Source organism: Phasianus colchicus, chromosome 29 (genome assembly GCF_987193195.1).
Source record: "Phasianus colchicus chromosome 29, bPhaCol1.hap1.1, whole genome shotgun sequence".
Classification (NCBI taxonomy): Eukaryota; Metazoa; Chordata; class Aves; order Galliformes; family Phasianidae; genus Phasianus; species Phasianus colchicus.
The window spans coordinates 2,550,564-2,573,797 of NC_143464.1; the positions used below are offsets into that span (position 1 = coordinate 2,550,564).

The following is a 23,234-nucleotide window of genomic DNA, read 5'->3' on the forward strand; positions in this document are numbered from 1 at the left end:
GAACTGGCATGACATGACATGACGTGGCTGCTTCTGACACCGTTTGCTTGAGAGCCCATAGAAAACTGAAGTGTTTTTGTTAAACAATACAGATGTGTGTCAGCTCTGTCGTGCCTTGAGCTCCAGAATATTCAGCAGATGTAGAACAGAAATGATCTGCCTCTTCTTTTGAGAGCTCATCCCTTTCGCCAGCTGCATACCTCTGCGTGCTCCATGGAGAAAAGTGAAAAAAGACACACAAGTGCCATAAATTGCCATCAATGCAAGGGTCTGATATCATTTAGGATGGCCAAGAATATCTCCATCCCCTCTCTGGCCCTCAGCTGATGCTCAGGAAGGAGGTGTCTAAGTCAGGGATTTCCCACGCACTTCCCAAGCACTAGCACACATCCAGGAGCACCCCAGGCACCTTGGTCATCACCCAGGGCCTGTGTGTGGGCAACTGACTCCCCGCTGAAGGACCAAGGACTCGGAGCAGGAGCTCACATGCAGGCAACTCCTTGTGCACATCTGAACTGAACCAGAGGAATCCCTGAAACTCCTGTTGGTCCGTGGGGAGCAGAATCTGATTTCAGCCCCAGAGTTTCCAACTAGCGATGAAATGCCTGCACTGCCTCAGCTGGATCAGTGCCCTGCCCAGGGGAAGTCCACCCTTCCTGACCTTCTCAGTGTGTCAGTGTTTTGTTTCAGCAAACACTCTCTAATCACATGTCTGGAATTAGTCACTGTCCACTGGACGTTTGGTGGTTAACTAAGCAGATTTCAAAGTAAAGTCATGACACGGTTGTTTTTCAGGAGCTGTTGGCCATGGAGATGCAGGGACATCTCAAGGGAGATTACCTGGGGAAAAAAAAATCACATCCTCTGTTGCTGAGTTGGGCCAGGCTCCTGGGACACAGGAAGCTCCTACAAGGGGGCAGTGCTGCAGAGAGACAGCTGTGCCCAGGAGCAGCTCTTCTGCACAGCACAGCAGGGCTGGGGGCATGATCCGCAGGTGACATGAGGATAGAAGAGAGAGGAAGGAGAGTTACAGTCTATGTGGAGTGTGAGCAGGCTGTGAGCTCACGGAAGGAACACTGCTCACAGCCATAGACACGGTAAGTCTCTGGCTGCAGGCAGTGCTGCTGCTTTTACTGGAGGGATCACTAAATCAGGGACTTCCCAATGCAGATCAGGATGCAGAGAGTCTGTGTTTCTTTATTATGAAAATGACTTGTTCCATATGAGGGCTTCCCCCCTCAGGGCAGGGGCCTTCAGCTGCCACAGCTTCTGCCTGGGGCAGGGGACTCACAGATTCACTGCATGCCAGAATGTTTCTAAGGACGCTGTGCAAGAGTAGAGACAAGGCAGGGGAAGGGAAAGGACTGGAGGCAGAAATCTAGATGGGGCTGTTCACTTAGAACACATCTCTGAGACTCCTGATTCACACTATTCTCACTCATTCTGTGAACAGTCACACAATGTGCATTCAGCCTCTCCTCTCTTGAAGGATAGAACAAAATTACCATACTGTCGTATTCTCCAGACATGAATAATGAAATTAACCTGCAGTCGGGCAGCTTTCTCTAACAGAAATGTAATGGCACATAGGATGGGACTGGGTGCTTTAAAAGCAGTTGGGTTAAAGACAGGGAAAGAGATGAAAATATCCAGGGAGATGGGATAAGATTAAAAAATGAGAAAAATATATAAGCTGCATACTCGTCTTCTGCTTATGGAATGCTAAACTTCATGAAATTAAATTGAAGTTATGGAGCTAAATGAACATTGTGCAGAGAGAAAGAAAAAAAAAATTATAGCAGAAGGAGTGCCTCTGAGAATGATCTTGACATTATCTTCTGCACTCTGCACAGGACTCCATGCCCAGGAACTGCAGATGCCCAACAGCAGCTCCATCAGCGAGTTCCTCCTGCTGGCGTTGGCAGACACGCGGCAGCTGCAGCTCCTGCACTTCTGGCTCTTGCTGGGCATCTACCTGGCTGCCCTCCTGGGCAACGGCCTCATCAGCACAGCCGTAGCCTGCCACCACCGCCTGCACACCCCCATGTACTTCTTCCTCCTCAACCTCGCCCTCCTCGACCTGGGCTGCATCTCCACCACTCTCCCCAAAGCCATGGCCAATGCCCTCTGGGACACCAGGCACATCTCCTATGCTGGATGTGCTGCACAGGTCTTTTTTTTGTTGTTTTTGGTCTCCGCAGAGTATTGCATTCTCACCATCATGTCCTATGACCGCTACGTTGCCATCTGCAAGCCCCTGCACTATGGGACCTTGATGGACAGCAGAGCTTGTGCCACCATGGCAGCAGCTGCCTGGGGCACTGGGGTTCTCAATGCTTTGCTGCACACTGCTAATACGTTTTCCCTGCCTCTCTGCCAAGGCAATGCAGTGGACCAGTTCTTCTGTGAAATCCCCCAGATACTCAAGCTCTCCTGCTTACACTCCTACTTCAAAGAGATTTGGATTCTTGTGATCAGTGCCTCTTTAGCATCTGGGTGTTTTGTTTTCATTCTTTTCTCCTATGTGCAGATCTTCAGGGCCGTGCTGAGGATGCATTCTGAGCAGGGACAGCACAAAGCCTTCTCCACGTGCCTCCCTCACCTGGCCGTGGTCTCCCTCTTTGTCAGCACAGTCATGGTTGCCTACCTGAAGCTCCCGTCCATCTCCTCCCGATCCTTGGACCTGGTGGTGTCATTTCTGTACTCGGTGGTGCCTCCAGCAGTGAACCCCCTCATTTACAGCATGAGGAACCAGGAGCTCAAGAACGCGGTGAGGAAAATGATGCCCTGGTCACATTTCAGCAGGCATAAACTTCACATGTCTCAACAAGTGACTCAGTCTGTACAATAACAAACTTACGTTCCTTACTGATTATAATATTTATTTATGTTTATCACTTCATTTTTCTTTGCTGTTCATATATATGTGTGTGTGTGTAATTATCATTAGTGGTTATCACGGTCCTACACATATGTTTGGCTTCCTTCTACTTGTACTGAGGCATCACCCTGCTCTCTTTCTCCTGGAGCCCATAGGAACTCTGGCTCAGTGCTGACTTTCTCACAGCCTCCATGTTGCACCTCTGTGTCTGCAGGCAAATGAGATGCCAGCAGGCACCGTGGAGCTGATATAGGCTTGATTAGCAAATGGGATCAATGTATTAGCCGGTTGAACAATATATTACTTTAGCAGAAGGAATCAGTGTGTGCTCGTCATAAAACTTCTGTGTTTAGCTTTGACTGGTGTGTGAACAGCCCTGTTTTTATCCATGATCCTGTTTCACAGAAGCTCTGAAATCACTTTTTTGCCTCCACCAGGTGCAAGGACTTGTTCTTGGGTTTGATATAACTGTTTGCACTTACACCAGACCAAGATAGAAAGTTGTTGATTGTGGCAAGACAAGCAATGGAAGTTTGCCAAACTGGGGGGAAAGAGCTAAAAGATGAGCCAGGGTGCACCATGATGAAGAGGAAGATGAACTAAAGGGGAGGAAGTAGGTGCTGTGAGAAGGAGGACATGTGGTGTCAGGGGCTGTGCTGGGGGCCCATCTCTGTACCACTGCACGCATGCTGCCCCACACAGTGCCTGCACTGAGCTGCCAGGGGCTGCCTGTGGGGCGGTGGGGCCGGGCTGTCCTGCAGAGGGGAAGGCACACGGAGCCTCATGCTGCGGGGCTGGGACCCCAAAATCAGCCTGGAACTCAGCGCCCAGCTGCGCTGTGCTCACCTTGCCTGGCTCCCAGGTGCCCCCTGTGCTGCTCTGTCACTGCCCCTCTACAGGACAGGGGAGAGAACACATCTCAGCAATTCCTGGGTTGAGGCACAAAGCGTTTTATTCTTTCTTTGCTTAAAACCCAAAGACAACAAACTGTGTGTGTCAATGGCTACATATCAATGCAGGGTTTTTTGTTGTTGTTGTTTGTTTGTTTTTTTCTGCACACTTGGGATCAGCTATTGCATTCTGCGTCCCTTTCACGTTAATATATTGTTTGAAACTGCACCTAACCCACAACACATGTTTCTGTTATGCTATATAATATAAATTATTTCCAACACATACATCTGCTCACTGTTAGTTAGGATTTCACATCCTCTTCTTCCTTACCTATTTACTCTAATCCAAGTGATATGCCATGTTTCTATTTAATCTTTATTGTCTCATGTCCTGACTTTTTTTCCCTAATATTTAATAATAACTTCCCAAATTACCCCTGTGTACAAGTTGTTATTTCTGTTCTTGTTTTCAGACCCAGTCATTGTGTCACTGCAGCTCTGGTAATGATTCCTTTGCTGAACTCCAGACCATTCCAATAACAGCTCTCTGGGTACTGAAGGGAAGGTTGCTAAGTTACAGAAACACACTTATCTACCAGGTGCCACTTGTAAGCAAAGAATCAATCTAATAAACAATTTCTTCGTGTGTGCTGTAAAAAGATGTGTTTTACTATAACACAGCCTTAGTCCTAGGATCTACAATGCTTTCTTTAGCTCAACATTACAAGGATCTAAATGAGAAATCAGTATTTTCCCCACAGTTCAATACATGTCCTGGTTCTTTATGGTCAGAATGATAATGTGGATGCTTTGTCAGTACATCAGTTACACAGAGTGGTACAGAAATCTCCCTGGACTTTTGGAAGTCCTTTGGCATGGTCCCACATCACTTCCTTATCTCTGTGGAGAGATGTGTGAGATGGATTTGAAGGGCAGAGTGTTCATTGGATAAGAAATTGGTTGGAAGGTCGCAGCCAAAGGACTGTGGTAAATGGCTCTCTGGGAAATCGGCTCCACCAGGTGGAGGCTGATCACAAGTTATGTCCACAGGGGTCAGCCTTGGGACCAGAGCTGTTCAACGTCTATCAGTGGCATGGATGATGAGACAGAGAGCACCCTCAGCAAGTGTGCTGATGTCACCAAGCTGTGTGGTGCAGTTGGCATGACAGAATGAAGGGGTGCCATCCAGAGGGACCTGGCCAGGCTTGAAAAGTGGGCCCAAAGAAACAGCATGAGGTTCAACAAGATCAAATGCCAGTTTTTGCACTTGTGTCGGGACAATCCCAGGCATGAGGGTTGAATTCCTAGAGAGCAGCCCTGAGGGGAAGGACTTCAAGATGGTAGATGAAAACCTGAACAGGAGCCAGTAATGTGTGCTTGCAGCCTGAGAGGCCAACTGCACCCTGGGCTGCATCAACAGAGAGGTGGTCATCAGAGCAAGGGAGGGCATTGTCCTTCTCTACTCAGCCCTCAGAAGGCCCCATCTGGAGCATGATGTAAAGCTTTTAGAGAAGGTCCAGAGGAAAGCCACGAGGGTGATCAGAGGGCTGGAGGACCTCTCCTGGAAAGACAGGCTGAGGGAGATGGGAGAAGAAACAGCCTGGAGGAGAACACATTGCAGCCTTCCAGTACTCACCGAGAGCTCAGAAACAAGATGGAAATCAACTTTTAACATGGGCAGATATCACAAGGTACAAATGTTTTAAATTACAAGAGTTGAGATTTAGATTAGAGACTGGGAGGATCTTTTCAGAGAGAGGGTGGTGAGGTCCTGGCTGTTGTGGTGTTGTGATTTTTTTTTATGTCAGTATTCCACACCAAAACATCATGTGAAGCAGTGGGAGTTAAAGAGTTAGCGTTCTGGTTCCACTTGCTGCCTTTTATGGGCATTTTGAGCATTCTGATGGGAGGGGAGGGGCAGAATTCCCTGGAGCACATGGTGTGAAGAGGAAGATAGGTGGAGATCCAGACTGCACCACAGTGGCTCTCCCTCAGGCCCCACTCAGTTTGCAGCAGAGATGGGCATGTGCTTCCCTTGTACTATCGTGGGGACTCACACTTTGGGCACGCTTTGGTTCAGTAGGATTTAGTAAATTACCATTCCTCCTCAGATGGTTGCTGTTGTGATCCATTTGTTAAACCCATCTACTAGCTCTCGGCCCTTCCACCTCTCCCAGAGTGCGTGGCCTCCCTGGGGCCTCCCTGCACCACCAGCATCACCAGAAAAGTCCCAGGTCTGGTTCGCTCCTCTGATTACTACCCATTCTTGATAGTTCAGGTAAGCAGTGATGAAATTGTTCAGGGAAGCCTGCAACCTATGCAAAAGGATTTCAGGGGCTAGGGCGAATGGCTGAAGGAGTGGCTTCACAAGTGGTATTTTTCTCTCTCCTTCTTCTGGGGTGGTGAGGGATGCAGAGCAGTCTAGGAAATGGCAGGCTTTGAATAAGTGGCAGAAAGGTTGGTGCCACCACAGAACTATGGGTTCTTTGACCATGGGGAGGACGGAAGAGAAAACTGGATGTGAATTGAGAGCAAATCTAAAGAAATGTGTGTGTAAAAACCAGAGTGAAGTATGGGTAAAGCACGTAGAGAAGTGTGAATAAAGCTGGACTAAAGTGTGAATAAACTTGAAGTGTGAGAAAGACCAGGAGCAAAGTGTGGGTAGACCAGGAGTAGAGCGTGAGTACACCCGGAGCAGGGTGTCAGTAAAAATCGGAGAAAAGTTTGAGTAAACCCAGAGTGAAGTGAAGTGAGTAAACTTGAAGAAATGTTTCAGTAAACGCTGAGGAAAGTGTGAGTAAAACATACACACACACAAAATGTGAATAAACTCAGAGTAATGTGTGAGAGAACTTGGAGTAAAGAGTGAGGTGGGCATTTCAAGGATCCCTGCATTACATTTGTGATACTGTTGTGTGGGGAGGTGCAGCAGAAGTCATCTTCACAAAAGGAGAGCGAATAATCCAACTTCTTCTGCAAGCTGGTTTTGCTATTAAGCGAGGCAAAGTGAATGGACCTGCCCAGGAGATTCAGTTCCTAGGTATAAAGTGGCAAGATGGGCGTCATCACATTCCAGCAGATGTGACCAACAACATCACTGCTATGTCTCCACCCACTAGCAAGAGAGAGACACAGTCTTTTCTGGGTGTAGTGGGCTTTTGGAGACTGCATGTTCCAAACTATAGCCTTATTGTGCACTTCCTTCATCAGGTGACGCGGATGAAAAATGACTTCACATTTCAAAAGCAGCAGGCTTTTGAACAGATTAAAGAGGACATAGCCCGTGCCATGGCCCTAGGGCCAGTATGGCTGGGACAGGATGTAAAGAACATCCTGTACACTGCTGCTGGAGAGAAAGGTCCCACTTGGAGTTTGTGGTAAAGATCCTCAGGAGAGACCCGAGGATGATGCCTGGGATTTTGGAGGCAAGTATAAAGAGGGTCCAAAGAGTGCTACACTGCAACTGAGAAGGAGATCTTAGCTGCATATGAGGGGATTCGGGCTGCTTCTGAAGTGGTCGGTACTGAAACACAGCTCCTCTGGCACCTCGACTGCCAGTGCTGAACTGCATGTTTAAACGAAAGGTTCCCTCCACCCATCATGCAACTGATGCCACTTGGAGTAAGTGGGTTGCACTGATTACACAACGAGCGCGGATGGGGAACCTCAGCTGATTTGCAACCCCTGGTTGGATAACAGTGAAAATGACACTCAGTGTCCAGACACAGGCATCAGTTTAATGTGAATCTGTGCACTGCAGTTATCTGTAAGGTACTGGCACTTCTACACTTATTTCCATGTGCAGCTACACCTTGTGATGTTTTAAGAAACCAAAGTAAGCCTTGTGTTACTTGACAACTTTGTGAGAGGAGAAGAAAGAAAAGGGAGTGACAGAGTTGGGGGTGGGGGGGGGTGGGGGGGGGAAAGAAAGAGAAAGACATCACAGGTCCTGGTTCCAGCTTTGATCCAGAGAGAGGTGGGGGGTCCTTGACTTGTAAGCGTGCTTGTCTCATAGTTTTGAAGCATGAAAGTCTCCAAACAGGACCTCAAGGATCTCTCTGGCGTCCTTCTGTGGCTCCTAGGTTTACAGGTGAGCCATCCAGGGCTGTGAGTGAGCTGGCAATAAACAAGTCCATCAAAAACAAGTTTGCAGTCACAACTTCATACAGCACAATGGGAACGTTTTGGGCAGAGCAAGGCTGTCTCATTTTTCATAGGATTCCCTCCTCCCCAAGTGTCCAGCCTTCAGTCTGTTGACATGGCAATGCTCTTCCAAGCTGTTAAAACAACTCCAGGCACACCGCAGGTAAAGTGTCCTTTTTTTGTTGGTCTGCTACGTAATGCAGGACCTGAGGGCTGACACAAGTGCAAGGAGAAAGGAGAACAGCGTGCAAAGGTGGTGCAAAGAGAGCAGCACTGAAAAGAGCACGTCCTGCTGCTGCCCATGGCCGTGGCTCCAGGGAAGCAGCAGCACAACTCCAAGGCAGCAGAGAGGGAGCGCCCAGCGGGCAGTGAGGGGCAGCCCCACAGACACCAGGGCTGCTGCAACGTGTGGCATTGGGCTCTTGGTTCCTGCAGCCCTCCTGTGTGCAGGGCTGCTCTCTGAAATACAGATGATAGACTAATGTATACACATATGATATCATTCAAGCCTAGTGCTTGAAGAACAATAAAGTGTTCAGAAATAAGAAAAAAAAATGTAGGTGGGAAATATCAATTAATAATATTTATGTAGAGTAAAAACTATTGTAAGAATTAAAAAAAATAAATGAGGAAAAAGTTGAAATACTACATGATGCCATTCCCAGCTTTTCTTGAGGTTGTGGTAATCATGTGAACATAATGAAGACATAATTAAAGCTGAAGAAAAATATATATAAATAGATTCCTGAGGGCATCCTTGAGGTCCCGGCTCCTCATGCTGTAGATGAGGGGGTTCAGTGTTGGAGGCACCACCGAGTACAGAAATGACACCACCAGGTCCAGGGATGGGGAGGAAAGTGATGGGGACTTCAGATTGGCAGATATACCAGTGCTGAGAAACAGGGAGACCACGGCCAGGTGAGGGAGGCACGTGGAGAAGGCTTTGTGCCGTCCCTGCTCAGAGGGCATCCTCAGCACGGCCCTGAAGATCTGCACATAGGACAGCACAACGAAAACAAAACAAGCAAGAAAGATTAAGGCACTAAATATGATAAGCCCAACTTCTCTGAGGTAAGAACCAGGGCAGGAGAGCTTAAGGATCTGGGGGACTTCACAGAAGAACTGATTGATGGCATTGCCTTGGCAGAGAGGCAGGGAAAATGTATTGGCAGTGTGCAGCAGGGAATAGAGAACCCCAGTGCCCCAGGCAGCTGCTGCCATGGTGGCACAAGCTCTGCTGTCCATCAAGGTCCTGTAGTGCAGGGGCTTGCAGATGGCAACATAGCGGTCATAGGACATGATGGTGAGAATGCAATACTCTGCTGAAAAGAAAAAGAAAAAGAAAAAGACCTGTGCAGCACATCCAGCGTAGGAGATGTGCCTGGTGCCCCAGAGGGCATTGGCCATGGCTTTGGGGAGAGTGGTGGAGATGCAGCCCAGGTCGAGGAGGGCGAGGTTGAGGAGGAAGAAGTACATGGGGGTGTGCAGGCGGTGGTGGCAGGCTACGGCTGTGCTGATGAGGCCGTTGCCCAGGAGGGCAGCCAGGTAGATGCCCAGCAAGAGCCAGAAGTGCAGGAGCTGCAGCTGCCGCGTGTCTGCCAACGCCAGCAGGAGGAACTCGCTGATGGAGCTGCTGTTGGGCATCTGCATTTCCTGGGCATGGAGACCTGTCTGAGGAGGGAAAAACAGTAAAATTTTACTTCAGACCTCTCCAAAAAATGCCGTCTCCATGTCTTCTGATAACTTCCAGATTGCCTCCGTCCTTTCTACAAGATCTTTGAACTTGGAGAGCTGCAGGCTGTGGATGAGTCAGCTCTGTTCTACAGCAATAAAACAATTGAAAAATAGAGTAATCTCAGATTAAAAACCTGAGGTATCAAGGAGCTTTCCACAAATTTCTCAAAACTGGACAGCAGAGCTCTGTCAATATATTTTCTTCAGTTGCCCCAGCATTCATGAAAAGTGTTTTTAAGGTAGAAATCCTTGATCACTGTGAGACACTTCAGGTGTCAGTGTCACTTTTGATGTCAGAGAGGCAAAGAGCATACCCTGCACTTCCAAATGATTGGTCCACCTGATCTGCTCTGTGTTTGCACCACTGGAGGATGGTCACACTCTAGGAGTTAACCTGACAAGACTCTGGTTGCCAGTAAGAGCAAAGGTTAGTTGTGCAGAACTCCAAGTCTCTCGTCTTCCTTACTGTACCAGAGGAAGATCTCAGCTCTCCCTTTCTCTCCTGGGACACTGCCGTCCAGCAGCATTTCCATGGCCTTAGCACTGAGGCATCTTCTCCATGGTGCTGCTGGATAACACAGAGCTGCCGTGGCAGAGCTGCAATATTTTGCAGGGCTGACTTCAGCCCAGGAGGAACCACAGGAGCAGAGTCAAAAGCCCAGAACGTGGGGTGTCCTAGAAAGAGAGTCAGCTCATTCCTCGCCCTAAAGTCAGCATTTATCAGAGAGTTGAGCCCTTAATGCAACTCTTAATCAAGTTCTCATGCACTAGGAATGGATGCACAGGCTGATTGTGAAAACAGGCTGTAGGGAAGGTATGTGCACTGCAGGGATGGCAGTGAGGTGCCCATTTTCCTCTCCCAGCCCTTGCAGTCAGCACTCTTCTCTCCCTCCCTGTCTATGTCTCTGCCGCCTGCAGCTGTCCCTGCCTGCAGCTGCTTCTCTGTCCCCACGTACCCTACCTGGGGCTCACAGGTACATTACAGACGCTGTGTGCACAGCTCTGCCCTGCCAACCCCTCTTGGCCCACGGGAATCTCAGTGTTTGCAGGTGCCAAGGGTCAGGTCACACACATCCTGGTGACACTGGACACAGGGCAATGGTGATTTGTATGGATGCAGGGGCAATAAAGAAATTTGCTGCGAGGCCTGGTAACTCTCAGTGTGATAGTATTGGAGTCTCAGTCTCTTCTCTGAAATCACAAACTCCATTCCCACAAAGCCAAGTGAAGAGAAAACAGAAAACAGGCTCAGGAAAGCCCACCCTGAAGCATAACAACTGCCTTATTCTCCCTCTTGCAAAGTGCCCTCAGAAGTGCACTGGAGTTCTAAGCCCCTGCAACAGGGAGCAGCTGTGGCAGCAGAAGGCACATGCCCTGCCCTGCCCTGCTTCCCCCCACACGTCTCCCTGCAGCGTCCTGGGCAGCTCCCCGGGCAGGCTGAGTGCTGAGTGCTGAGTGCTGAGTGCTGAGTGCTGAGTGCTGAGTGCTGAGTGCTGAGTGCTGAGCCTGGCAGGCAGCAGAGTCCCTGCCCTGGCACACAGCCCCTGGGGCACAGCAGGGACCTGCTCTGCAGGACAGCCCTGGGCACCCGGCTGCAGCCCCGGCTGCACAGCCTGCAGCCGTCCTGGGACACGCAGCCCTCAGGGCTGTGCTCTGATGCTGCAGCACGGAAGCCCTCAACTAGAGTGGGTCTTTTTCACTGATAAAGAAACAGTCTCAGCTGCCTCATCTGCAATGGAATGTCCCAAATGTAGTGATCCTTGCAATAAAAGCCACTGCACTGCCTGCAATGAGAGACTTACCTTGTCAAGGGCTGTGAGAAATGCTCCTCCAGTGGACTCTCAGCCTGTTAAGATGCCATGCAGGCTGCAAGCTCTCCTGCTCCTTCTCTCTGTCACCTGCAGATCATGCTCCCAGTCCTGCTGTGTGCTGCACAGGAGCTGCTCCTGGGCACAGCTGTTTCACTGCAGCACTGACGACTTGTAGGAGCTCCCTCTGTCCCAGGAGCCCAGCACAGCTCAGCAGCAGAGGATGCCATTTCTATCCAACCCACTGATCTCCCCTGAGATGTCCCTGGGTCTCCATGGCCAACAGCTCCTGAAAGACAACAGCACCATGACTGTACTTTGAAATCTTTGTACTGTACTTTAAATTAACCACCAAACGTCCAGTGGACAGTGACTAACTCCAGACATACTTAGTCCTACCAGAGTGTGATTGCTAAAACAAAAAGGGCACACAGACCAGGACAGGGAGGGGTGGACTAACCCTGGGCAGGGCACTGATACAGCTGAGGCAGTGCAAGCACCTCATCACTACATGGAAACCCAGCAATGGAAATGGGATTCTGCTCCCCACGGACCAACAGGAGCTGAGATTCCTCTGGTTGAGTCCTTGGTCCTTCAGCAGGGAGTCAGTTGCTCACACACAGACCCTGGGTGATGACCAAGGTGCCTGGGGTGCTCCTGGATGTGTGCTAGTGCTTGGGAAGTGTGTGGGGAATCCCTGAGACAGACACCTCCTTCCTGAGCATCAGCTGAGAGCCAGAGAGGGGATGGAGATATACTTGGCCATCCTGTACGACAACAGACCCCTTTGTTTAGGGCACCTGAGTGTGCCTTTTTACTTGTCTCCATGGAGCATGCAGTTATGCAGCTGGCAAAAGGGATGAGCTCTCAAAAGAAGAGGCAGATCATCTCTGTTCTCCATCTGCTGCCTGTTCTGGAGCTCAAGGCACTACAGAGCTGACACACATCTTTGTTCTTCATCTGATGAAACCTCAGTTTTCTATGGGCTCTCATGTGACTGGCCTCAGAAGTCATGGCAGTGTCCTGGGCTGTCCTGCACACTCACATGCAGCTGCAAATGCAGCACAGAGCCTTTAGGAAAGCCATGCCCTCAGAGTGTCTGTGCTGCTTGGACAACTCCAAGCCTCACAATGGGTCCGATGCCTGTGTGCCACCTTCTGAACACAAATACCATAGATGCGCTCCTCAGCCATGCTAAATCTAATGATGTTTCCCAATTGGCATGTGTTTTGCACTGTTGAAAACACCCAAATATGATGAGCCGGAAATTTTTGTGCAGTTTCAGGCTTGAGCTCTTGTTTGGACCACAGAGACACAATTATATGGCTTCCACAACTGGACTGCAGCACAAGGGGGATACAGAGTCTTTACAGTGGATGGGTGAGGAGACAAGGAAGGACGACTGCCCTCTGTGAGAGTGCACTGAGCTCTTCCTGGGGATGGCAGAGCAGGTCAGAGCGAATGGAAATGGCAAAGAGAGGAACCACAGAATCACAGAATTACCAAGGTTGGATGAGACCTTCAAGATCATCCAGTCCAACCATCATCTATCACCAACAGTTCTCACCAAACCGTGTCTCTCAACACAACATCCAAACGTTCCTTGAACACCTCCAGGGTTGGTGACTCCACCACCTCCCTGGGCAGCCCATTCCAGTGCCTGACCACTGTTTCAGAATAGTACTATTTCCTAACGTCAGGCCTAAATCTCCCCTGGCACTGCTTGAAGCCATTCCCTCTAGTCCTATCACCAGTTACACGAGAGAAGAGGCCTTAGCCCAGCTCACTACAACTTCCCTTCAGGTAGTTATAGAGAGCAATAATGTCTCCCCTGAGCCTCCTCTTCTCCAGACTGAACAATCCCAGCTTCTTCAGTCTCTCCTCATCAGGCCTGTGCTCCAGACCCCTCACCAGCTTTGTTGCCCTTCTTTGAACCTGCTCCAGAGCCTCAATGTCTTTCTTGCAGCGAGGGGCCCAAAACTGGACCCAGTACTCAAGGTGCAGCCTCACCAGAGCCCTCCATGAACCCATGCTGACTAACTATGGTTATCTATGGAGACTCGATCTTGCTGTGGTGAGCCTTAAACAATGGGTAAAATTAGATTAGAGCTTATTTTTCCTGTTGTGGTTTGCAAAAGGCTTTAGTGAGCCTTAGGCAGCGGGTAAAATTTAACCCCCTTCCATCAGTGTGTCGTCGTGAGAGCCCATCCTGCAACCCTAGAAAACCAGAATCCTGGAATACTGGAGAAACCTTAGAAACTTACAGTTCTAGAGACCTGAAAGCCTTGAACCTAGAATCCTGTAATCCTATAAATCCTAGAAACCTAGAATTCTATAAACTGAAGAAATCTAGAATCCTGGCATCATGGAATCTTAGAAACCTACCTAGCATTCAAAAAACCTAAATCCTGGAAACATAGAACCCTATAATTCTTTAATCCTGGAAACCTGGAACCCTACTTCATAGAAATCTAGAAATCTAAGAAAGCTATAATCCTACCATCCTGCAAACCTAAGAAAAGTAGAAATTTAGAATCCTACAGACAAGAATCCTACGTGCTTAAATTCCTACACTCCTACAACTCTAGAATTCCAGAAGCGTCGAATCCTAGAAACACAGAATCCTATAAATGTAGAAACCTAGAATCCTAGCATGCTAGAATGTGAATGTCCTAGACTCTCAGAATCATCGAGGTTGGAGAAGATGAGGTCATCGAGCCCAACCCAGGACGTGCCGTGCCATGGAAGTCCCTCACCTGCTCCCCAGCAGCACAGGCTCAGGGCCCAGCAGGGTGACACAGCACAGATCTGGTGACAGGTCACAGCTATGGGTTTAGCCGTGGATTTGATGATGCTGAATTAACAGTTGGATGACCTGAGAGGTCATTTCTAACCTCAATGATGCCATGATGCCATGATGGGGAGATCACTGCAGGGGGAGATCACAGCCTGAGAACTCAGACCTCATACATTTTACTTGTTCAGTGTTGTGCTGTTACAAAAGCCTGAGTATTTCTTTGTAGATGTCCTCAAACCAGCCAAGGGGTTTTCCTGAGGAGAACCTTTCACGTGGAATTGCTATCAAGTGTCATCCACCTGCTTTGTGTTTATCACAAAAACAGCCTGTTCCTCACCTCAGTCAATATTCCTCAGTGATGGCAGCACGGGCAGTTCATTGGTTCTTTCCAAAAGAACTCCAGAGCAGGAATAATGCCACGCTGTATTTAAATATAGTGAATAAGGCAGCACTGCTAAACTCTACAAACACTGCGCAGAGCAGAATCTGCCCAAAGGAAGCTCTTCCATCTGGCTGCTCTCTGGGCAATTTCCAAAGCAAACACTGAACTGCTGTTTTCAGAGAGGACCCACAACAGCACTCTTATTTATGGGAAATGCCCCGTGAAGCTGTGACCAGCTGGCTGTTCTGTCGGATGGAGCACTTCACATTGGCTTATCATCTTTCCTTGAAGAATCCTTGAGCTGTTTGCAGTTCTAAGCCATTTATCAGTGCTCTATTATTTCCTTCCTTTCATCTGGATAAAACAAGCTTCACTTACAGCCATGACAGGAGGCTGTATCATGATGACACAAAGCCCATAGGACACCTTTGTTCTGCTGAAGCTGAGGCACACAGCCCAGTGACTTCAGAACCTAATGCCAATTTTCACCCCCAGCCTTGGATTCCCTGCCTGTGTGTCCTCATGACAATCTCTCCTCATGGACAGAGGCAGCACTACTGCCATGTCAGACACAGATTTCTGGATGAAACGTGGGGACTTCTGAGGCTGGCTATTTAAGAGAGCAGAAAATACATGACACATCTCCTGACGTGACCTTAGGGGTCTCGGCCCTCCTAAATGATTCCATGATTCTGTAATTCTATGGTACTGTGATTCTGTGGTTCTGTGCCTCCATGACTCATTGATTCTATGAGTCTGTGACTTCTGTGGTTCAGGTATTCCGTGATTCTCAGATTCCATGATTCTAAAAGTCATGGTCTTCAGGTTTGGTAAGGAGGAAACGTGTCTGTCATAGCCCAGGACTGTTATTCACTCCTGACCTCCTGCATGACCACAAAGACACTGAGTGGACACTGCCAGCCTCCCTGTGCTTATGTGTCCCCATCACCCACCTTTCCCCACAGACTTCCAGGTCCCTGTCACCAACCAGCTCCCATTTGGCTGCATGTCCCCATATCCCCATATCTTCATGATTTCCCCATATTGTCATGATATTCTTATGTTCCCATGATGCCCCCATATCTCCATGATGCTCCCATATCTTTGTGTCCCTATATCCGTATGTCTCCTTGCTTTCCAAATATCTCCCTAATTTCCTCACTGCCCACATCCCAGTTGCCCTCTCACCTCCCCCAAATGCTATATCCCCAGTTCCCCAAACTATCAGCCCAACAACTTGCATCACAGGACTCAAGAGAAGTCAGGGATGAATCCTTGGATAAAGCCTTGATATGGGGATGGTGGTCCTGGGGACAGAAAGGTTGGGGTGTGCTAGGTGCTGGTATCTGGGAGCTTTGGGCTCAATGCCATGGGGATCCCAGCACTCAATGTTCTTCCTCTGATCCTTGGTTGCCTCCTGTGCCCCGGGGCTGGGACAGGGGATGGCTGCATGCCAGGTCAGTCTGTGCCAATGGAGCCTGCCAAACCCAGGGGCACTTGGGGGTTGTGGGAGGGACAGTGGGAGGATAAATGCAGCCCTTGCCTCCTGCAGCCTCACCCAGCTCCCAGGGCACAGAGGAAGATGAAGGCAGCTGCGCTCAGCCTCGTGATGCTCCTCGCTGCCCTGTGCTGCACAGTGGAAGCTCAGGTGAAGCATCCATGGGGGATGTGGGCTGGGGCTGGAGGGGATTGGCCATGGGGGTCCCTGATGCCAAGGTCTCTCTCACTCCCTCTCCTACTCCTCTCCCCACAGCCACTTGTGCAAGCACCGGAAGTTGTTGTGGTGAGTGCCCGGGCAGCCACACAGATTGTGTCCAAGGGTTGCCCTGCAGGGAGCTCCGCAGGGACAGGTGGAGTCTGCCCCTGCCTGGCAGAGGCCACCCCTCAACTTGGAACATCCAAATTCCTTCCATTTGCACTCTAGTCCCCTTTTCATTGGGTCCCCACATGCCTTCTCTTTGGAGCTCCAAATGCCCTCACTTTGGGTCCCCATATCCCATGCTTTTGGCACCAACAAATCTCCTTCCTTTGGCATCCCAATTCTCATCTGTTTAGGTCCCCAGTCCCCTCTCTTTCATTTTCCCCCATTCACCTCTCTTTGATATCCTCGTTCCTCTTCATTTGGTACTCCCAAGTCTCATCTCCTTGCAATCCCTATTCCCCTCTCTAGGACCCCCCAAGCTCCTGTCCTGTCCCTATGTCCTACCCCAACCCTGGGTTTCTCCATGGGCAGAAGTGCAGACAGAACTTGGCAGCCATGGGGTTGGGGGCAGCCCTAGGGCCAAACAGGGGGCTTGGATGGGGACACCCAATCTCACAGTTCCCTCATGGCTGCCCCTTGGCTCTTCTTCCCCAGGAACCACCACCTGTCCTCGTTGACATTCCTGGTCCTGTAAGTTGAGGGGTGACCCTGGGATAAGAACGGGGGTGCGATGTGTTGCTGTCCTCTCTCTTTTCCTGGGACTTGGAGACACCCCTGGGCCCCAAGGCCAATGTTTGGCTCCCTCCTGCGGTGGGCAATCAATGGGCAGGGGAAGGAGGCAATGGAGGGCAGTTGGGGCTGAGCAGACTACAGGACCTTTCTTTGGACACGGTGTTCTAGTGCCCACAATGGGTCCCTGTGCCTTCAGGGCCTCTCAGTGTGTCCCATTTTCCTTGGTGTTCCCAGTGTGTTCCAGCATTTTCCATTGTCCCTCGGTGTGTCCCTACACCTCCTTTCTCCCCAGGTCGTGCTCAGCAGAGCAGAGGAGAATCCCCCACGTGAGAAACGCGCGGTCCTGGATCTGCATGTCTAGGTGAGCAGCACGGGGACACCTGCAACCCCACAGGGCACTTGGGGACCTTGGGTGTCCCGTAGCCCTGAGGACCAGGGATCAGGGGCTGGGGATGGATGGTATGGAGGGGACTGTCTCTGGCCTGCTCCAGGGGGACCTGGGCACTGTCACCTCCATACCTTCCCTTGCACTCTATGGGGCAGTGCAGAGGAGGGGATTTGGAAGAGGCAAGCTCAGGCTGCCCTATGGATAGGCAAGGGTCAGCGTGCAGGTGGGACAGGAGCTGTGGCTGCTGTCCCAAGGGGACCCACATCCTGCCCTGGGCCTGTTGGCTGCTGCCAGCCCTTCTTCTCTTGCCCAAAGTTCTTGGGGACAAACCCTGCAGGGACAAGGATTCTCCTCACCTCTGATGCCCTTTGACATCCTCTGATGACCAGCGCTGCCCTCTGATGACCAAGGTTGCCCTCTGATGACCAATGAAGACCCTGATGATTAATGACACCCTCTGATGATCAATAAATCCCTCAGCAAAGCTACACTCTGTGTCTGTGTCCTTGTTCTCATGCTCAGCAGGACCACTCGGATCTGTCCCTGCCTGGCAGTGGCCACCCTGAAGTGCTGGGAGGGGTCCCCAGCTCCATGCCATGCACACCACGTCCTACACCCCTGTGGGCTTCCACACTCTCTCATCATCTGCTCCAAAGTCCTGAAGGATGGAGCTCCTCATGCTGCCATGCAGCCTCAATACCCTGCCTCTGTTCTCTCCCAGATCCTCCTTCTAGTTTCTCCAAACTCTTCACCCTTTGCTCTACCTCTGCATGGCCACATCACCCTCCTTTAGCCCCCTCGTTTATTGCAGCTACCTGTCCCTCCTTTGGGTCTGCTTCATTCCTCTTCCCTCAGTCCCCCTACCCCCTACCCTGTCACCCAAAACAAGGTCTGCATATCCCCACCCATGGACTCCTCAAATATCCTGATGATCAGTGACGCCCTCTGATGACCAGTGACACCCGCTCTTGATTAATGAGGCCTTCTGATGGTTAATGAACACCTCTGACAATCAATGGAACACTCTGACAACCAACAAAGCCTTCAGATGACCACAGACACCTTCTGATGGCAAAATAAGCCCTCTGACGATCAGCAGATTGCTGCTTCACGCGCAGGGAAGGGAACAGTGGGAAAGAAAGATTCTGACATCATACTGGGAGATAGCATGGTTTGCTCATCATAGCGTAATGGTTTGCTTCTGATTTAATCAGAGAATCTGGAGAGGAGAGTGGGGCTGCATCTGACTTCCCTGAGAGACACGACTGTAGTTGAAGAGATGAGGCAGGTGATAATCTGCAGACAAAGCAGTACTGCCTGATGTTGGTCAGGGTGAGCTCCTTCAACCAGTTTGATGACCATGGGTCTGGAGATCATAGAATCCTAGAATCACCAAGGTTGGAAAAGACCTTTGAGATCATCCAGTCCAACCATCCACCCATCACCAACAGTTCTCATTCAACCACGTTTCTCAACACAACGTCTTCACATTCCTTGCACACCTCCAGGGTCGGTGACTCCACCACCTCCCTGGGCAGCCCATTCCAGTGCCTGACCAGCCTTTTGGTAATGTAGTATTTTCTAAAGTCCAGCCTGAATCTCCCTTGCAGCAACTTGAGGCCATTCCCTCTTGTCCTATTACTGTCATGTGAGAGAAGAGGCTGACCCCCAGCTCACTACAACCTCCCTTCAGGTAGTTACAGTGAGCAATAAGGTCTTCTCTGAGCCTCCTCTTCTCCATACAAACAATCCCAGCTCCCTCAGCTGCTCCTCATAAGACTTGTGCTCCAGACCCCTTACCAGCCTTGTTACCTTCTGTGGACATGCTCCAGAGCCTCAATGTCCTCCTTGCAGTGAGGAGCCTAAAAGTGAATGCAGCACTGAAGTTACAGCCTCACCAATGCTGAGTACAGAGGAACAGTGACTTCCCTACTCCTGCTAGCAATGCTTTTTCTGATGCAAGCCAAGATGCCATTGACCTTCTTGGCCATCTGGTCACACTGCTGGCTCGTTCCTATGAGCATCAATGAATACCCCCAGGTCCTATGAGCATCAATGAATACCCCCAGGTCCATTTCCTCTACAGTCTTCCAGCCCCTCTGCCCCACACCTGAAGCATTGCCTGGCGTTGCTGTGGCCAAAGCCCAGGATCCAGCATTTGGTCTTGTTGAACCTCATCCCATTGGCTTCAGCCTGTCAGATCCCTCTGTAGGGCCATGCAACCACCAGGCAGATCGACGCTTCCTGCCAACTTGGTGTCATCTGCAAGCCATGGATGTTCAAGGAACGTTTGGATTTTGTGTTGAGGGAAATGGTCTAGTGAGAACTATTGGTGATGGGTGGATTCTTGGACTGGATGATCTTGTAGGTCTTTTCCAACCTCGGTGATTCTGTGATTCTGTGATGATAACAAATGCCTTGTGGGGGTGGTTACTGCGATGGGAACAAAATAACTGCTGGAAATACCAGAATAATTTATCAGGACAGTATCTCTGATAAAGCAGAGATCTCTATCCTGCCCCATAGATCTTCTGCAACCATGAGAGCACACAGAAAACAGCGTTACATCTTTTATGCCTTATATTACTTGACGCTCACCTCTTTCTCCCCTGGTTGCAAATTGGCTGAGTGCTTCGGCTTCACAATCTTCCCAATGCTCAAGTAAACATACGGATACTGGCTAAACATCAATTGTTGCCAACTAAGCATATATTGCTAATTAATTAACTTCTCACATTTGCTCATTCAACACTCGGTCATTGTTTCTGGACATCTGCTCGTCCTTGCATAGAGATAAGCTTGGAAAGAGGATAAGGGGGAGTATCTCGATGCCTGCTGTTGCATCTCAACCTACCCACAGAGCAAGGCAATCCAGCCTTGCATGGAGGCCCTGGCTTTTTTGATGTTTGTTAAGTCTGTTTTTCTTTTGCTGAGGGTCTCTTATCCAAACAGAATAGCCCTACTATATGCTTTCTAGTCCATAATACTGTACCTACTCTATTTGGAACATTTAAAAACTATGGCAGTTTTGCAAGCAAGAATTAATCACACAATTCAGCAACTATATTTCTAAATACATAGATGGTATTTCTACTTTTTCACCTCAGCTATTTCTAAGGACAAGTTACAAAATACAAATACACTGTGCTCTACTTCTTCAGATCGATTTCCCCTTTTAAATATCTAATGCAGAAACAACATTCCATTCCTACGTAACTGGCAACAGAGGGCTAAACCTACTTGGGCTGCTGAAGTGTGCAAAGACATTGCTTGGGCAAAGACATATTGCCCAAATAAAGGATGTGGTCGTGAAGGTGCACCATGTAGATGCTCATGTGCCCAAGAGTTGGGCTACTTGAAGAACAACAAAAAAACCATCAGGTAGATCGAGCTGCCAAAATTGAGATGGCTCAAAAAGACCTGGACTGGCAGAAAACAAGGGTGAATTATTTCTAGCTCGGAAAGCCCGTGAGACCTCGGGCCACCAAGGAAGAGATCCAACATATGAGAGGGCTGGAGTCCGAGGGGTGGACTTAACTATGGATGCTATTGCACAGGTTATTCATGGCTGTGAAACATGTGCCACAATTAAACAAGCCAAGAGGATAAAAACTCTCTGGGAGGAAGAGCAATGGCAAAAGAATAAATATGGGGAGCTGTGGCAAGGTTGATTCGCAATGGTAAGTGTTATGTGCTCACCATGGTGGAGGCAACCACTGGGTGGCTTGAAACATATGCAGTACCCCATGCTACCGCCCGAAACACCATATTGGTCTTGAGAAACAAGTCCTGTGGCGACATGGCCCCCCAGAAAGTATTGAGTCTGATAATGGGACTCATTTCAAAAATTCTCTTGTAAACACGTGGGCCAAAGATCATGGCATGGAGTGGATTTACCATATTCCCTACCATGCACCAGCCTCTGGTAAAATTGAATGCTACAATGGGTTGTTAAAAACTATGCTGAAAGCAATGGGTGGCGGAACATTTAAGCACTGGGAGAAGCATTTGGCAGAAGACACCTGGTTGGTCAATACCAGAGGATCTATCAATCGTGATGGTCCTACCCAATCCAGCTCCCTACACACCGTAGAGGGAGATAAGGTCCCTGTTGTACCAGTAAAGAGCATGTTGGGAAAAGCAGTTTGGGTTCTTCCAGCTTCTGGAAAGGGCAAACCTCTCCGCGGTACTGGGTCCACTTGGTGGGTAATGCAGGAAAATGGGGATGTTCAATGTGTACCAGAAGGGAATTTCATGTTGGGGAATGCAGTCAGTAATTCCATGTGTATATATGTATATAGACATGTGTGTAATGCATTTTAATTATTCTTTTTGTATATATGTGGATATATTAAGCATGATGTAGTGATGTAGAGTAAGGGGTGGAATGTCATGATTTTATGATTCATGCTATCAGTATTCCACATCATAACATCATGTAAAGCGCAGGTAATTAAAGAGTTAATGCTCCAGTTCCGAGGACTGACAACATTCTGGATATTTGGTTCTCAGAAGAGAGAAGAACTGCATTTCCCAGGGGACTGTGCATTCAGAGAGGAAGAGAAGTCATGGGAGGAAGTCACGGGATCTCTCCCTCTCCCGCTGCCTGGCAGTGTTGTGGTGCTCCCCAGCCTTGCGCCTTCAGTTCAAAGTGGAATGTTCAATTTCAGAGACTCTCTTATTTTATTTGATTTATTCCCCTCAATTTCAATTAGATTGTATTATATATTGTGTTATCTTGCATTCTGATATCATATTTAGTAAAATTAAGTTTTCCTCCATAGATTGTTGCAGCTGTTCTGTTTTGGGGCCCAGCTCCCATATCGCTTCCCTTCTTCTTTTTCCTTCCCATTCTGGGTCCAGGGGGCCTACAGGCCTGCTGCCCCCTGTCACGGGCACAGATTGATCTAGGCAGCTCTATGACACCCTGCAAGCAAAAAGGTCAGAAGTTCACGCCTCTCAGGTTACTGTGGGACTGTGAAACTGTCCCCTCAGTCCCAATGGAGAATCCCATCAAAGCAACGGGTCTTTACAGAGAGCAGCCCTGTGAGTGAATTGCTGAGTCCAGCTTTGGGAGAGGCATCCATCTTTCTGCCCCTGCCTTGAGGATTGTCATTAGGGAACATGTCACACCCCACACACGAAGGGAGGGAGAGGTGCCCAGATTCACAGCTCCTGGTTAGATAACAGTGAAACACACTCAGTGTCCAGGTACAGTCATCAGCTTTAACGCTAATATGTGCACTACAATTATCTGCAGGCACACCGCAGGCAAAGTGTTTTTTGTTGGTCTGCAGGACCAGAGGGCTGACACAAGTGCAAGGAGAAAGGAGAACAGCGTGCAAAGGTGGTGCAAGGAGAGCAGCACTGAAAAGAGCACGTCCTGCTGCTGCCCATGGCCGTGGCTCCAGGGAAGCAGCAGCACAACTCCAAGGCAGCAGAGAGGGAGCGCCCAGCGGGCGGTGAGGGGCAGCCCCACAGACACCAGGGCTGCTGCAACGTGTGGCATTGGGCTCTTGGTTCCTGCAGCCCTCCTGTGTGCAGGGCTGATCTCTGAGATACAGATGATAATCTAAATTTTATTTATTTATTTATTTATTTTTAAATCTACTCAAACAGCCAAGTGCTTGAAGAATAGTAAAGATTTCAGAAGTAAGGAAAAAAAAAAGTACATGGGAAATATAGGTTAATAATATTATTTATGTGAAGTAAAAACTATTGTAAGAATTAAAAAATAATCAAGGAAAAAGAATGGAAATATTGCATGATACCAT

General features: G+C 49.1%; 2 protein-coding genes across 2 annotated transcripts; one reads left to right on the top strand and one right to left on the bottom strand.

Moving 5' to 3' along the window:
* The first annotated feature begins 1,876 nt into the window (after window positions 1–1,876).
* LOC149914592 (olfactory receptor 14J1-like) lies at window positions 1,877–2,851 on the top strand. The gene has a single exon (XM_090126444.1). The coding sequence runs from the start codon at window positions 1,877–1,879 to the stop codon at window positions 2,849–2,851; it is 975 nt and encodes a 324-aa protein (XP_089982570.1).
* A 5,777-nt stretch (window positions 2,852–8,628) lies between these two features.
* LOC149914593 (olfactory receptor 14J1-like) lies at window positions 8,629–9,561 on the bottom strand. Its single transcript, XM_090126446.1, has one exon. It carries the CDS (start codon window positions 9,559–9,561, stop codon window positions 8,629–8,631), a length of 933 nt encoding a protein of 310 aa, XP_089982572.1.
* Window positions 9,562–23,234: the final 13,673 nt, after the last annotated feature.